The sequence below is a fragment of the Hemicordylus capensis genome, chromosome 3 (genome assembly GCF_027244095.1).
Source record: "Hemicordylus capensis ecotype Gifberg chromosome 3, rHemCap1.1.pri, whole genome shotgun sequence".
Taxonomy (NCBI): Eukaryota; Metazoa; Chordata; class Lepidosauria; order Squamata; family Cordylidae; genus Hemicordylus; species Hemicordylus capensis.
Window position 1 is genome coordinate 350,487,453 of NC_069659.1, and position 14,589 is coordinate 350,502,041.

General features: G+C 41.7%; 1 protein-coding gene across 1 annotated transcript in view; it reads right to left on the reverse strand.

The window, feature by feature from the left end:
• LOC128350408 (cytochrome P450 2J5-like) overlaps positions 1–14,589 on the reverse strand; it is an 87,140-nt gene that overhangs the window by 13,604 nt on the left and 58,947 nt on the right. Inside the window, exon 7 of the mRNA XM_053308677.1 lies at positions 1,393–1,580. Within this exon, the coding sequence (XP_053164652.1) occupies positions 1,393–1,580 (188 nt within the window). The remainder of the gene's footprint in view (positions 1–1,392; positions 1,581–14,589) is intronic.

A 14,589-nucleotide genomic window follows, 5' to 3' on the forward strand; every position in this document is an offset into this window, starting at 1 on the left:
CCTAGAGTGGTGTGGGGTTGGTTTTAGTGCCGGGTAGGGGCAAGGAATCTGCCTGAATTTTTTCAAATGATTTGGGCAGAGGTCTGATTTTTGATGAATTGTTGAAGTTTACGCGTGTTTAAGGTTTTTCCTCATAATCTATAATGAAGCTTTCAGCAGCCCCATAAGTGCACTTGGGGGGTGATGGGGTGGCCCAGAGCGAGTGGTGGTGTAGTTCACATGGGGTGCCAACCACCCCCATAGGTTTCTAACCCATGGGGTACAGGGTTCTGTTGTTTCTGAGGTATTCTGAGTGTGTATTCTATGATAGCAAATGATTTTCAATGAGACACCATGAATCCACTCTAATTTGCTATCATAGAATCCACACTCAGAATACCTCAGAAACAACAGAAACCTGTAGCCCATGGGTTTGAAACCCATGGGGGTGGTTGGCACCCCATGTGAACTACACCACCACTCGCTCTGGGCAACCCCAGCAACCCCCAAGTGCACTTATGGGGCTGCGGAAAGCTTCATTATACATTATGAGGAAAAACCTTAAAGACGCGTAAACTTCAACAATTCACCAAAAATCAGTCCTCTGCCCAAATCCTTTGAAAAAATTCAGGCAGGTTCCTTGCCCCTACCCGTCACTACCACCAACACCACACCACTCTAGGCCACCCCTTTCCCCCTGACGTGAAACGATACACCCTACATTATACCTAATGGGGGAAAACCTTAAAGACGCGTAAACTTCAACAATTCACCGAAAATCAGCCCTTTGCCCAATCACTCTGCAATTGGGGTGGTAGCCTCCACCCATTAGGCACTACTACCCCACCCCAATCTTTTGGCCCAGATCCCACGTTATGCTCCCAAACTGCCCCAAATACACTAAAAATTCAAAAATTCACCAAAAACCAGCCCTTTGGCCAATCCCTCTGCAATCGGGGTGGAAGCCTCCACCCATTAGGCACTACCACCCCACCCCACTCTTTTGGCCCCAGGACCCATTTTTAAAATCCAAATAGAATAGGATTTGGATTCGGATTAATTCGGATCCGAATCAAATCAGGGGTGATTCGGATGGGCAATATTCGGATACAGAACAGAACAGGGGTGTTTCGGTTCAGATCCGAATCGAAACACCAAAAATCCGAATTGCACACCCCTAGAATTTTTGTTGAACTTTCAACTGTTGGAGCTCTCCACTGTCATGTCTGAAGTCCTTATGACAGTGCCACAAAGTGGGCATATTTGGTCCAGCATTCCTGCCGGACTGACACAACTGCACAGTCCTACCCTTTGCAATGTGGTACAAGTTTTTGGAAGAACCAGGCTTTCTTGCCTTACAGGTTTTTACAGGCTCTTGAGATACAGAAGTGCAGCTATGTCAATCTTCTGTACCTTGGGTATGTGAAAACCGTACAAGTTTACATCCTTTATAGTCTGTCTGGGACCTCCAAACATTAAGATATATCTGTAACGCATGATCTCGTGAATTACTGCATTGGTATAGGGTAGTTTCTTCCGATCTTGATAGCAAATCAAGCAAGAGGAGCCAAAAACATCTTCTATTTCCTTTTGGACCTTATCTGAAAGAAAAAAAACAGTAGAAAAGGAGGCTTCAGTTTGGACACTGCATTCATCTCAGGAAAGTCAAGCAATCACAAAGAAATTAATCTCTCATCATTCTATTTACAAAAGCTGAAAAACCGTTGAACTGTAAGGGATGCAACGGGAGGGCAGACAAGTTCTGACAGACATTTCAGAGTTCTGCAACAATATGATCTGATTTGACAGTGCCAAATGGCTCTTCCCAACAATGTCACTACTGTTTCTTGTCTGAATATAACATGTTGGGCCTAATAGTTCCACTGTCTACTGCACTCATAAGGCCCTACTTGGAATACTGTGTCCAGTTCTGAGTGCACCACATTTTAGGAAGGACATTGATGAACTGGAATGGGATCAGAAAAGGGCATCAAGGATGACAAGGGATATAGCAACCAAGTATCATGAAGAATAGGTATGTTTAGTCTTCAGAAGAGAAAATTAGGGGGAGATGATGTTAGCCATCTTCAAATACCTGGAAAACAGTCACATAGAAAAGGGAGTGACCTTCTCATCTGTTGCCCTTGAGGGCAAGACTAGAACCAATGGGTTGAAATGGCATGGACACAGATCCAGGCTAGGCATTATGAGGAATTTCCAAAATGCAGAAACTGTTCAGTAGTGGCACAGAGCCTTCTGAAGTGGGTGTGGGTCTACTTCACGAGAGGTTTTCAAGCAGAGGCTGAGCAGTTGTCTGTCAGGAATGCTGTAGCCCATTCCTCTTCTGGACAGGGGGCTGGACCAGAAGATTGAAGTGGTTCCTTCCCACTCCAAAATCTCATGAGTGCGTTTTCTGCTATCTGGAAGAAACCCGAACTCCTCCCCTCCCCCTTCTATTTTATTGTCACGGCTAAGATATAAATGACTGACTTTTTGAAGGAAAATGTCAAGGACTATTGTAACGTATTTTACTGCAGTTCTTTCTACCTGGGACTTCCTTTGGAAAGAATTTGGAAACTTCAGCCGGTACAAAATGTGGTGGCTTGTGTGCTGACTGGAACCTAGTATTTGGAAGACATAACTCCTATTTTGGAGATTTCACTTCTTTCCAACATGATGTATTTTTATTCAAGCTCTTGAGCATGTTCAGATCTTACATTCCAGGAAGATTCACGATCCAAAGCAGACTCTCAACCCAGTAGTTGGTTTGGACATGAGCTCCCTCCCCATTCACAGTAATCTGATTCACTATCCTACTGCTCACTGTTTTAAGGGCATACTTTCTAGTTATCTGTATAAATATTTAATCTATTATAATTCTTCTATGCTTTTGGTTTTTGTGATGCTTTGTGATAGGAGGAAATACTTCTCTAGACCTACTTACTTATGAATAGAATCTATCAGATATAACACAAAGATCTTTCTCTGAGTTTGTGATCTTTGAGTCTTCGTAAAGAACCAGGCTCATTTACTTTCAAGTAAGTCTCATTTATTCAATAAAAGTTGATCCAGTTGATATTGTGGAGGAACAAGGCATAAACCTCTTCTTTTTGTAAATAAGATGGTGTGTTGTAAATCACCTTGCTACTTTTTGTATTATTAAAGCTGACAGGGTCAAAATTTCATGGTTGCTGTCCTGTAGTTTCAGTTTTGAGAGAGAACCATTTGATTTTGGAGGGAAAGGGAGGTTTGAAAAATAGAGGGAATTTGAGTTATTCTGATTGGGTATTTTGAAAAGTATGACAGGGAAATTTGGGAATAGGATGCTCCTTCAGCAGAGTTTCAGTACAGTTTGGAGAAATGAAGAGTCAGAGTCAGAAAAGAGTTCAGAGTGCAATCAAAGCTGAAGACTGGAAGAGATATAGTCTGGAGAGAGAGTACAGAACTGAAGAATTGCTGGCACAGTCTGAGAGAGGATCAGAGCTGGGACTGTAGAAAGAGCTGTGCAATCACTAGCAGAGAGTGGAAGCTCTCTGAAGGGCTGGAATCACAAGCAAGAAGAAACAGTGTGGGGCTAAACCCCACAGGACTGTGCAGGAGAACAGGAGCTGAGGCTGCACAAGGGACAAGCCAGGTTGCTGCAAAAGCTGAGGTAACTACAGAGGACTCTGAGTTAGGGACCAGTATTATATAGGACATTCCTACTCCCAGAGAAGGCACATATGTATTGATTCCTGCAGACTCCAGCAAGTACAGCAAAAGCAGGCTGCCCCTGATGAGCTCTCACTGTTTCAGCCCCTCCCCAAGTGCCATGTCCTGAAGAAGACCGGGCTCTCCTTTTGATGCCCTTGAAGAGCAACTCATTGCCAGAGGTCAGCTCAGGGCTGCCATTTGACAATGACCCCTGCTACGTCAACATCATTGCACTGATTGCCCCAGACAGCCTGTCTTTGAAGAGGGACCTGCCAACCCACCACAACATTCAGCAACATCCTTCAGAGCATAGTGATGACAGCCCCACTCAGGGACTAGAACTAGGTGAAGCACCCACCTCCTTTCAGGTTTGCTGCTCTGGCACACCCCTGAAATATGATACCCAGTCTGAGCCTGACAGCATGCTGAGTGCATTAGGCAAGTGCTCTAAGACAGCGAGCACCCATGAATCCCCTGACAAACTCTCAGGACTGGAGCTAAGACAGGCTGTGCCTTTGAAGGAAGCATTGACTCCCCTGAATGCCACTCCAGTGCCACTCAGGCCACCAGAGCAGGTGCTAACATGAGGTGTTTCACCATCCTTATCTCGGCAAGAGCAGCAGGCCTGCTGATGAGCACCTAAATCCCACTCCCATCTCAACCTTATGACATCCCACTGACCAGCACAGGATCAAGGTCACGTCCTGGAATTTGTCTGGGTGGCACCATCACATGGATACAGATTCTAATAGCTTTCTTTCTTAATTTGACATAATACTGGCTTAGGAAACCTGGACAGCGGACAACCTTGCACTCAGTAGATATCACTCATTCTCAGTGGGGACAGTTCCTGGGACGGGTCGTGGAAGGCTCAAAGGAAGATTGGCAATATTAGTCTCCACCTCCCTGCAGGTAACATTGACACCCATCAGATTGGCTCAGCTACTACGCAATGGCAATGCTAATCCATTTTGGACCCAGATCACTATTAATATTCAATGCGTATCTACCACGACAGCAATGGGGACTCAAAATCTGCTTTGTATGGGCTGAGCTTGAGCATTACACAAATGACCTTCTTCTGGCCAACTCTGCAGTGCTGGTGGAGATGGGGGGTCTCTCTCTAGCTCAAACGACTGCCAGACTTAATCCACTAATTCTAAATGTCTCACTTGTGAGTGATTATCTAAGGGAATTCACATATCTATCTGGCTGCTAAACAAGCACAATTGATTATATTGCTGTTACCCAGAACTTGCTCCATTTTGTTGTGAATTTTAAGGTCCTTCCCTACCTAGATAGCGATCATTTCCTGCTCTCCCTCCAGTAGGCACCCTTTGTTGAACAGCTGTGTCTGGAGACCTGCTACACTTCCAAAATTATCTGAGGGCCAAGGCAGGTGTCGTTATAAATAGACACCTCAGCCTGATTTTTTTTTTTTTAAAGGGAACTTCTTGCAGTGGAACCCTCCAAAGCTACCGGAGAGACCTTATGTCAATGGCTCCTTCTCTCGCCCCTCTGGAGACCAATGCTGACCTATGATTCACTGCAAGTGCTCCAAAAACTAGGGATGTGCACAAAACCGGTTTGTCTGGTTCCATTTGAATTCGAACCAGCTTCAAACCAGGATGGGCAGGTTCAGTTTGGGTGGTGGTCAAACCCCCGCTTTGGTTCGGTTCAAATTCAAACCCAACTCAAACTGGTTCTAAACGGTTCTACATAGAGTTTAATGGGGACACAAACTGGACCATTATACCTTATGTAGAGCACCTAGGGGCACAAAATTGGGGAGTGGGGGTGGTAGGCACCCATGGGTAGGCACACTTATGCTATTATTGCTGAATTTTTGATTTTTTTTCTTCATTTTTAAAAATTCCACTCATAGTGAATAATGGGGATTTGAAGAAACTGATTATTTAGACCCATTTCAAACTGGTTTTCCGGTGGACTACGAAGTGGAGACTGCCTTAGTTGGCCTGATGGATTATCTCCAATTAGGACTTGATGGAGGAAGTGTGATTCTGTTGGTCCTTTTGGATCTCTTGGCAGCTTTTGATACTATCGACCATAGTATCCTTCTGGAACATCTGAGGGGGTTGGGGGTGGGATGCACTGCTTTGCAGTGGTTCCGCTCCTCTCTCTTGGGAAGATTCCAGATAATGTCACTTGGAGACTGTTGCTCTTCAAAACTTGAGCTTTTATATGGGGTCCCTTAGGGCTCCATATGGTCTCCAATGCTTTTTAACATCTACATGAAGCCGCTGGGAGAGATCATCCGGAGATTTGGTGCTGGGTTTTATCAGGACGCTGATGACACCCAAATCTATTTTTCCATGTCAGCTTCATCAGGAGAAGGCATATCCTCCCTGAATGCCTGCCTGGAGGCGGTAATGGGCTGCATGAGGGATAACAAACTGAGACTGAATCTAGACAAGACAGAGGTACTTGTTGTGTGGGGCCGTTACACAGGAAATGATATCAATCTGCCTGTTCTAGATGGGGTACCACTTCCTCAGAAGGAACAGGTACACAGTCTGGGAGTGCTTTGGATTCACATCTCTTCCTGGTTTCTTAGGTTGAGGAAGTGGCCAGAAGTGCTTTTTGTCAGCTTTGGTTGATATACCAGCTGCGTCCGTTTCTTGAGATTCATGATCTCAGTACGTTTGCTGGTAACCTCCAGACTTGATTACTGCAATGCGCCCTATGTGGGCCTGCCTTTATACCTAGTCTGGAAACTATAATTAATACAGAACGCAGCAGCCAGGTTGGTCTCCAGGTTATCTCAAAGAGACCATATTACTCCTATATTACAGGAATTACACTGGCTGCCAGTAGGTTTCTGGGCAAAATACAAAGTGCTGGTTATCCTATATAATAAAGTCCCTGTCGTGTCCGTCCATGTCGCCAAGGCTGGTGTCTGTGTCCGTGTCTCCCTCAGCTGTTCTGGGCATGCACGGCGTGCATGCCCAGAACATGCCGAGGGAGACACAACCGCAGGCACCAGGCGGCCATGTTGGCCGGTTGTTCGCCTGGACTCGGAAAGGCCAGAGGCGGCCATGGGGAGGGCAGAGGCAGTGGCGGGCGCAGGGAGGCAGAGTCGTCGTCGGCGGGTCCAGGCCAGCTGCAGGGATCAGAGAGGCGGCGGGTCTGGCCCGCCCGCCAAAAAGAACAGGAGGGGGACACAACCGCAGGCACCAGGCAGCCATGTTGGCCGGTTGGTTGCCCGGCCGTAGGGAGGCTAGAGGCGGCGCCCGCGGGACCAACCGAGCTGCGGGGAGGGCAGAGGCAGCAGCGGCGGGACCGGCCCTGCTGCGGGGAAAGCTGAGGCAGCGGCGGCGGGTCCGGCCCGGCCGCGGGGGGGGGAGAAATGGCAGCAGTGGGTCCGGACCGACCGCAGGAAAGGGAAAGGCGACGGCGGTGGGATCGGACCAGCCGCGGGGAGGGGAACTTTGGCAGTGGTGGGACCGTCCCGGCCGCAGGAAAGGGAAAGGCGGCGGTGGCGGGTCCGGCCCAGCCACAGGAAAGGAAGACACGGCAGCGGCAGGACCGGCCCACTAGCGCCCATTATTTTAACAGGCTTAAAAATACTAGTAACCTATAAAGCCCTAAAGAGCTTAGGCCCACGGTATTTAAGAAAGCATCTTCTTCTGCATGATCCCCATTGCCCACTGCATTCGTCAGGGGAGGCCTGTTTGTGGCTACCCTCAAGTCGTTTGGTGGCCACTCAGGGACGGGCCTTCTCAGTTGTCACTCCGAGACTTTGGAATGCCCTTCCCGTTGACATAAGACTCTCCCCATCTCTAGTAGTTTTTAAAAGATCTTTGAAGACTCATCTTTTTAAACAGACCTTTTAACTTCTGTAATTTTTAATATAGCAGCAGCTGGAGTTTTAATTGATTTTATTGTTTTATTTATTTGTATTGTAGTTTTGTAGTTTTATAGCTGTGAACCTCACTGGGACTTTGGTTTGGGGCTGTATATGAATGTATTAAATAAATAAATAAATAATAATAAATATTTAAAAACCACTGGGAGGGAAAGGGGACAATAGAAAGTAAAGACTCACCCCTCTTCGTTGGGAGTCTTCTGCTCCATACACTGGTCAAAGGACAAAAAGGAAGGGAAGGAATCCCAGACCAGCGGCAGCAGAGGCTGGCACACAGCACAGGCATAGGCAGAAATGTGGGGGGGGGGCAGGCAGGGCATGTGCCCTAGGCGCCACTGAGGTGGGGGCGCCACACCAGTTCCTACCACCCCCACCCCATTGCTCACCTGCCCAGCCCCAGGTCCCCTCAGCCACTTGCCTCCATCTCCGGCCTAGGATCGGCAATGAGGCCTAGGTTTGGAGCAGCCTGCAAACTGCAGAGCTCTTCTCTCCCCGCCTCTCAGCTGATCGGCGGGGCTTCCAGAGAGGATTTTTATACCCCCTCATCTGAGATTTATATTATATCTTAAAGACATTCAGATCCGCAACTAAGCCCAGAAAAATTGTGGGTCCATTCTCATTTCTGCCTTTGAGATGAAACCCAAACATCTCCCCCTGAATTTAGGATTTTCTAGTCTTTCAGTAAAGCCAAATACTTCAAAGTAGATCTTGGGCTGAATGTAGGGATGGGCAAATTGATTTGTGGCCGAATCAATTTTACTTGAATCTGGGCACAAAAATGATTCAACTTCAGATTGAATCACCCTTGAGGATGCTTACCAGATTCAAGGTCAAATTGAATCACCCTCAATCCACGCTCAAATCAATTTGAGCCTCCATTTAGTCCCCCAATAATAAACCACAGGCAATCACGGAAAAAGCAACAATGTATAAACAGCAATCCGTGAAATAAACTTAAAGAAGGTGAAAATGTATTAAATATACATACGAAAATGTATAAACATACACCATGATGCAACAAATCTCAAACCATGGAAAAACCCAGCTAACAACAACACATGTACAAATGCATGAATGTGCAAAAAGTTAAAGAAAGAATCTTCACAGCTGGAGAGCAAAACACTATGAAGAGAAATAGGCCAAACATGTCATAATTCTCCACAAAACTCTTCAACAAGTGGAAATGTGCAGTGTTCAAGATGGACTCCTCACAGCTGGAATGTAAAACATGCAAAATGCTACAGAGATGCCAGACGTATGTGAAACTGTGAAGATTCTTTGCATCATGGTGTATGTTTTTACATTTTCATATGTATGTTTATTTTTTCCCCCAAATTCAATTTTCATTAATTTTAACAGTAGTAATATTATCATTCATTGCAAATACACACAAAAAGGTGGACTTCCCGCACACATCTCTTCGTGAATCATCAACTATAAAATTTACCCTTGCTATAATAATAATTCAAAACATAAATTCAAACCCTTACAAACATAGCTAATCTACCCAACCTGCAGTTTTTTACTAAATTTCAAACTCTGCTGTAAAATCCATAGTAGGAAAGTAATTCTTTAGATACAACAAGAATGGTTTCCAATCTTCTTTAAAACATTCCAAGTTTGGGTCTCTTATTAGTGCTGTAAGTTTTGCCATCTCCGCATGTTCCAAAATTTTTATCAGCCAGTCTTCTTTTATCAGCCAGTTCATTACTCTTCCATTTCTGTGCATATATTATTCTGGCCACCGTAGAAGCATACATAAAAAATGTTAAATTAGTTGTAGAGATTACACCTTGTGTTATTCCCAGCAGGAAGGATTCTGGCTTCTTAAGAAATGTCATTTTAAATATTTTCTTTAATTCATTATAAATCATTTCCCAATAAGCTTTAGCCTTCCCACAGGTCCACCACATATGAAAAAAGGTGCCTTCAGAATGTCCACACTTCCAACATTTGCTTGAAACATTTTTATACATTAATGCCAATTTTTTTTGTGTCAGATACCATCTATACATCATTTTATAATAGTTTTCTTTTATAGCATAACATGCAGTGAATTTTAAATCATTTTTCCATAACTTTTCCCAGGCTGCCATTTCTATATTACGCCCCACATCTTGAGCCCACTTTATCATAGTCATTTTAACCACTTCCTCTCTTGTCTCCTCCAGAAGCAACAGTTTATACATTTTAGAAACTAATTTTTCATCATTTTGACATAATTCCTTCTCAAAATTTGAAGTCTGATCCTCAAATCCAACTTTAAAGTCTTTCTTATATATCTCTTTTAACTGATGATACTGAAACCAATCTCTAACCAAATCTTGTATTTCAGTTAAATTTTTTAATTTACAATCCTTTTCCTGAAAATGTAATAAATCCCTATAGGTACCCCAACACATTTGCATATTTACTTCTTTACGTGATAAGGCCTTAATCAGAGATATCCATAACGGAGTTTTAGGTTCAAACCAATTTTTGTATTTTAACCACACCCTCATTAAACTCCTTCTCACATAGTGGTTCAAAAAGTCTTTATGTATTTTACTTTTTTCATACCACAGATACGCATGCCATCCAAACCTTCTGTCAAATCCTTCCAAATCAAGAATTCTAGGGTTCCTTAATGTTATCCATTCTTTTAACCATGTCAAACAAACAGCATCAAAATATAACCTTAGGTCTGGCAAGGTAAGACCACCTCTTTCCTTTGCATCTGTTAAATTCTTAAAATTAATTCTTGGTCTTTTCCCCTGCCAAACAAACTTAGTTATGTCCTTCTGCCATTGCTTAAAACAAGTTAAAGTGTTAATTATGGGAATAGTCTGAAAGAGAAACAACATTTTAGGCAAGACATTCATTTTCACCACTGCAATTCTTCCCATTAAAGACAAATTCATTTTAGACCATCTTTGTAGATCAATTTTCACTGAATTCCATATTTTAACATAGTTGTTTATGAACAACAAGGAGTTGTTATTTGATAACCAGACCCCCAGATATTTAACTTTCTTCTCCACTTTCAACTAACTTATTTCAGAGAATCTGTCCTTGGTTTTCTGATCCATATTTTTAGTTGACCTTGGTCTTAGACCTTATTTAGTTGACCTTGGTCTTAGTCTTATTTATATAGAATCCAGCCAGCTGACCAAATTGTTGTATTTTATCCAAGAGTCTTTCAATCTTGTCCATTGGATTCTCTAAAAACAGCACAACATCATCTGCAAAGGCTCTCAACTTGTAATCCTGTTTCCCAATTTTGGGACCATGTAATTTATCATCTTCTCTGATAGTTCTACAAAGCACTTCTAGAACCAATATGAAAAGCAGTGGGGAAAGTGGACATCCTTGTCTAGTCCCTTTTTGTATTACACAGTTGTCTGATAGTTCCCCATTTACAATGATCTTAGCATATTGCTCCGAATAAATTGTCTTAATTGCCCTAATAAAATTGTTGCCAGCAGTCATTATCTCTAGTAATCTCCACATAAATTGCCATGAAATATTGTCAAAAGCTTTCTCTGCATCCAAAAAAATCATCGCCATCTGTTTATCATTATGTTTTTCATAGTACTCCAATACGTTCAAGACTGTTCTGACATTGTCTCTTAGTTGTCTCTTTGGCAAAAATCCAGCTTGATCTTCATGAATAGAATGCCTTAATATAACCTTCATTCTTCTTGCCAAAATGGCAGCAAAAAGTTTGTAATCATTATTTAAAAGTGAAATTGGTCTATAGTTTTTAACTGACGTTAGGTCTTGATCTGGTTTTGGGATTACTGCGATATTTGCATACTTCCACGAATCCGGCATAATCCCTTTTTGTAGAATATCATTCATAGTCCATTGAAGAGGTTGTAGGATTTGATCTTTAAATGATTTATAGTACAAAGCTGACAGTCCATCAGGCCCTGGGGCCTTAGCTTGATTTATTGCTTCTGTTACTTCCATAATTGTTATCGGAGCATTCATAATTTCTATTTGTTCCTTAGTGAGTTTTGGAATATTTTTAGTCCTGAGAAACTGCTCAATTTTTTTATCTTAAGCTATTTTGCCTTTATATAATTCTGAATAATATTTTAAAAATTCCGCTCTTATTTTCTTTCCATCATAAGAGAACCCATTTTTTGTAAGTATTTTGGATATATAATTTTTCTTCTTCTCAGATCTAATTTTCCAAGCTAACAACTTGCCTGGTTTGTTTGCGAACTCAAATGTCCTTTGCTTAACATATTTCAAATTCCGTTCAAGTTCATTTGCTATCAACATCGAAAGTTGTGGTTGCAACATTTTGATAGCTTGAGTGACCGTCTTCTCATCTTTAGCCCATAATAATTCCCTTTCCTTTTTGGAGATCTGCATCAATAATATCTCTTTTTTCAATCCTCTTTGCTTTTTAAAGTATGAATTTTGCTGTATAAAAAAACCTCTCATAACCGCTTTACTTGCATCCCAGACAATTTTATTGTCCATTCCCTGGTTTAAATTCAATTCAAAATAGTCCTTTAGTTTCTTTTTAGCTTTCTCCACAACATCTGTTTTTTTCAAGAGGTATTCATTCAATCTCCAACGAAATGAAGTCGTTCCTTTCTTCTTCCATGTAAAACGAATTGGGTTATGATCCGAAAAGGTCCTAGGTAAAATATCCATCCTTTCTATACATGGTGTAATAGCTTTAGATGTCCAAACCATATCTATCCTTGAATGTGATTGATATCTTTCAGAGAAGTAAGTATATTCTTTTGCATTGGAATTTTTAATTCTCCACAAATCATAAAGATCCATGTGTTCTACTAAATCAAAGAATACTTTGGGAAGTTTACCTTGTAAATTCCTATCCGATATATCGGATTTTCTGTCCAAAGATGTCAAAACAACTCCATTAAAATCTCCCAATATAATCAAATTGACATTCGATAACTCCGCCATCTTTTGATCCAAGTAGTTATAAAATTCAACTTTCTTTTCATTAGGGGCATAAATTCCAATTATCACTGCTTTAATTCTGGAAATTAGAATTTCCAATGCTAATAACCTGCCTTCTTCATCTTAAAAATCAATTTGGGTTCAAATTGTTGTTTGACATAAAATACTACCTCTCTTTTTTTTTTATCTGAAGAAACAAATTCTTGTCCTAAAGCCTTATTAATCAAAAATTTTCTACCTTGCTTTCTAATATGGGTCTCTTGTAAGCACACAATGCCCAAATTTTGTTTCTTAAGAAAATGAAAAACTCTATTTCTTTTAACTTTTGAATTTAAGCCATTAACGTTCCAAGAAAAAAATCTGTAATTTCATTTGTAATCCATGTAGTCCAGTTCTAATTATGTGTTGAGGAAGCAGAATACTCAGGAGATGAGTCTTTTTTGTATTTCCACCAAAATTCTTGCTCTTTAAGAAGCTCAGTGAATCTATTCTTCTTACCCTTGTAGAAGAAAGAAACTCCCTCTGGTAGTTCCCACCTAAAACGTGTTCCATTGGCATTTAATGCATCAGTCAAAAATTTGTAATCCTTATGTTTTCTTAAAATTCTAGCTGGAATTTCTTTCAGAATTTTTATCTGGTGAGCTTCAATTGTGAGAGCTGTAGCAAAGTGAGCCTGAAAAATTCGCTCAGTAATTGATTTAGAAGTAAATTGCACCAAGCAATCTTTAGTTAATTTATTTCTTGTAGTGAAATCCGAATTTAGGCGAAAAGCTGTCTCAATCTGTGCCTCCATCTCTCCAGCTGTAATTCCCAAAAGTGATGCAAGTTCTTCCCCAAGTAATTTCTTAATATTCTGGTCAGCTTTCTCTGGAATGCCCCTGAACCTTAAGAATCTCTCTTTTTGTCTTAATTCCAGCAATGCCATTTGATCTAATCATTTTTCTTTGTCATCTTTCAGTGATCCCACATCCTTCTCTAAAGTGTCAACCCTTGATTTAAATTCTTTATTATCTTGTGCTAATTTTTTGACTGTTTCCTCAATATTTGATGCTCTATCATTTATTTGCTGCATGTTCTGTTTGACTTGAGTCATATCCAAAGTTACTTGTTGGAGAGCATTAGCGTTTGACTGAAGTATTTGTTTCATTTCTGACAGTGTCTGATCCAAATTTGCAGACATTTTGACTTCCCCCACACCTGGACTTGGAAGGGAAAGTTTCCTAAGCTGTGGGTGTATATGGCTTTGGTGTAGTTTTTTTGACATTATCTTTCTCTCTTTCTTGTTCTTTTTTTTCCTCCTTCCCCTTTCTTAGAGGAGAGAGAAAGGAGTAAAGCACTTTCACAGCAGGGTTTAATGTCCTTGATCTCAAAAGAGAAAGTAGAAGCCTGTAGTTATTTTCCAAATATAAACAGTTCTGCACCACAACTCATATATCTTATTGCTAGCAGTTCAGTTTTCTCACGGTAGCGTGAAATGCTTTTTGGCTGTAATTGGCTGAATTAGTAATAGACAGCTTGAATGACAAATAGCAAATCTCCTCTTCCATAAACTTTTTCAAACAGCAAGAAAAATAGTTTCCACTAATAAGATCTTTTTCCAAATACTGAAAGCTTTTAAACATCCGTTAATCTCTTAAGTTCCAATAATTAGCAAGAAGATTGGGTTCCCCTCCTTAATTATAGCCAAAAAGAACTTACAGCCGCGTCTTGTAGCTATCTTCCCAGTAAACGCAGGAGGAATTCCAGCAATTTATCATCAATCACGTTGAAAGGTGAGCTTCTTAAACTTTAGCAATTAATTAGATCCAACCCGTAGAAATTGGCTGCCAGCCAGCTTTGGTCAAAAAGATTTCCGCAGAAGAAGACAGCTTGATTTAAATCCAGCCCCCACCGCTCTTTACCTAAGACAGAATTGCGTCCTTCAACACAACTCTGAATTAGGGAGCTGGCAAAAGGGGGACAGTGGCTTATCTTGAGTCAGCCCTTTAATCCAGGGTGACGTGGGGGGCGGGTTGAAGCCTCAAAACCCCCTTAATTTCTTCTTCTTGGTCCTCCCCTGTCAGGGAGGCATGCAGCTGCATTGGCAGTCCAACCCGAAGTCCCAT